Here is a 1,562-nt window from a genome sequence, read left to right as displayed (position 1 = left end):
AGACCTATTAATGTACACAAGATTAAGAGTAAAAATCAAACTCCTTGAACACTTTGAGATATTCCTAAATACCTTGATTGTTTTATAATCCTTCCTATGGCTCTTTGCTCTGTGTATTGAATACGTTTATGGATAAAATTAACAAAAAGGCAAAACGTTTTCTTTCAACAATTTGTTGTGGATTTAACTTTCAACATATTTTTCCAGTCCAATGGAGATCGCTCATGCAGAAGAACCTCAGGCTGTGCAGTATTGTTTTCCTTCGAGCAATGCATCTTGTCTAAAAGAAATGCGATCTAAAGCAGCTTATGCTGCTTTATACACGGTGCTGGTAATTATGGTTACCCTAACGGTGTGTGGAAACCTTGTTGTGATTATCTCCGTCTCTCATTTCAAGCAGCTCCACACACCAACTAACCTCATTCTGCTCTCTCTGGCTGTGGCAGACTTTCTAGTAGGACTGATTGTGTTGCCTTTAAGTATGACAGCTTTAGTAGAAACTTGTTGGTACTATGGAGATATGCTGTGCTCTGTTTATAAGTTTTTTGACTCTGTTCTTATATCAGTTTCTCTCAGTAATCTGGTTTTAATAGCCATTGACCGCTATTTTGCTGTTTGTGACCCATTACTTTATTCTACTAAGATAACAGTTAATGTCATGCATTTATTAATACTATTTAGCTGGGTGCTATCACCATCTTACATGTTGGCTTTCCTCTACCTAAATGGAAATTTTGATGGTGCAGATAAGCTAAATTCCTGTCTTGGAGAATGTTTGTTTGTAGTTAATGAAATATGGGGAATAATTAATCTAATAATTTCTTTCATTTTGCCTTGTTTTACAATGATAGCTCTATATGTGAAAATTTTTTTAGTAGCCAAAAGACATGCAAAAGTAATCAGTTCTTCAGCAGAAAGAAAGCATGTGCGAGAAAACACAGGTAAAATTTCCAAAATATCGGAAAGAAAAGCTGCCAAAAGGTTAGGAATTGTAGTGCTTGCCTTTCTTCTTTGTTGGATTCCATTTTACATCTGGACACTCATTGAAGGAAATCTTAATGTATCTATGACAGCAGCTCTCTTCACTCCTACTGTAATAGTTTATCTTAACTCCTGTGTCAATCCAATTCTCTATGCCTTACTTTATCCTTGGTTTCAGAAGTCATTGAAACTCATATTCACATTTAAAATATGTTGTACAGCCTCCTCGTTTATTAATCTGTTTCAAGACACGCATGAAAATGTCTTGTATGTTGGATAGTGCTGTGACTGTGTTTACTTGAGATCTGTATGTAAAGACCAGTGTTTTTTTATGGTCCACTCCCCTTTTCTTTTTCATCTTCCTGACCAATACAGCAGACAACTAACAATACAGTAGACAGTAGTCTTCACCGAGTTTAATTAAATGCCACACTGTTTGTCTAGTTAACTGTCAATTACTTCACAGTCAGAGGTGATACGTTTGGTGTGTGGAGGTGCTTAGCCAGTAAGGATGTAAAACATAAGGACAGATGGGCAACCAATGAGAGATGAAGAAAAATGTGACACCATGACAATCGACA

At 36.2% G+C, this 1,562-nt stretch overlaps 1 protein-coding gene across 1 annotated transcript; it reads left to right on the top strand.

Annotated features, from left to right (window-relative positions):
• Window positions 1-337: 337 nt before the first annotated feature.
• LOC107078777 (trace amine-associated receptor 13c-like) lies at window positions 338-1,261 on the top strand. The gene has a single exon (XM_015358809.2). It carries the CDS (start codon window positions 338-340, stop codon window positions 1,259-1,261), a length of 924 nt encoding a protein of 307 aa, XP_015214295.2.
• The last annotated feature ends 301 nt before the right edge of the window (window positions 1,262-1,562 follow it).

The sequence above is a fragment of the Lepisosteus oculatus genome, chromosome 2 (genome assembly GCF_040954835.1).
Source record: "Lepisosteus oculatus isolate fLepOcu1 chromosome 2, fLepOcu1.hap2, whole genome shotgun sequence".
In the NCBI taxonomy this organism is placed as follows: Eukaryota; Metazoa; Chordata; class Actinopteri; order Semionotiformes; family Lepisosteidae; genus Lepisosteus; species Lepisosteus oculatus.
Note: the sequence above shows the minus strand (reverse complement) of the source record. Positions and strands in the feature narration are given on the sequence as shown.

What these genes read in the sequence shown, in the direction of transcription:
- LOC107078777 (XM_015358809.2), top strand. Translation starts at nt 338, where the DNA reads ATGGTTACCCTAACGGTGTGTGGAAACCTTGTTGTGATTATCTCCGTC.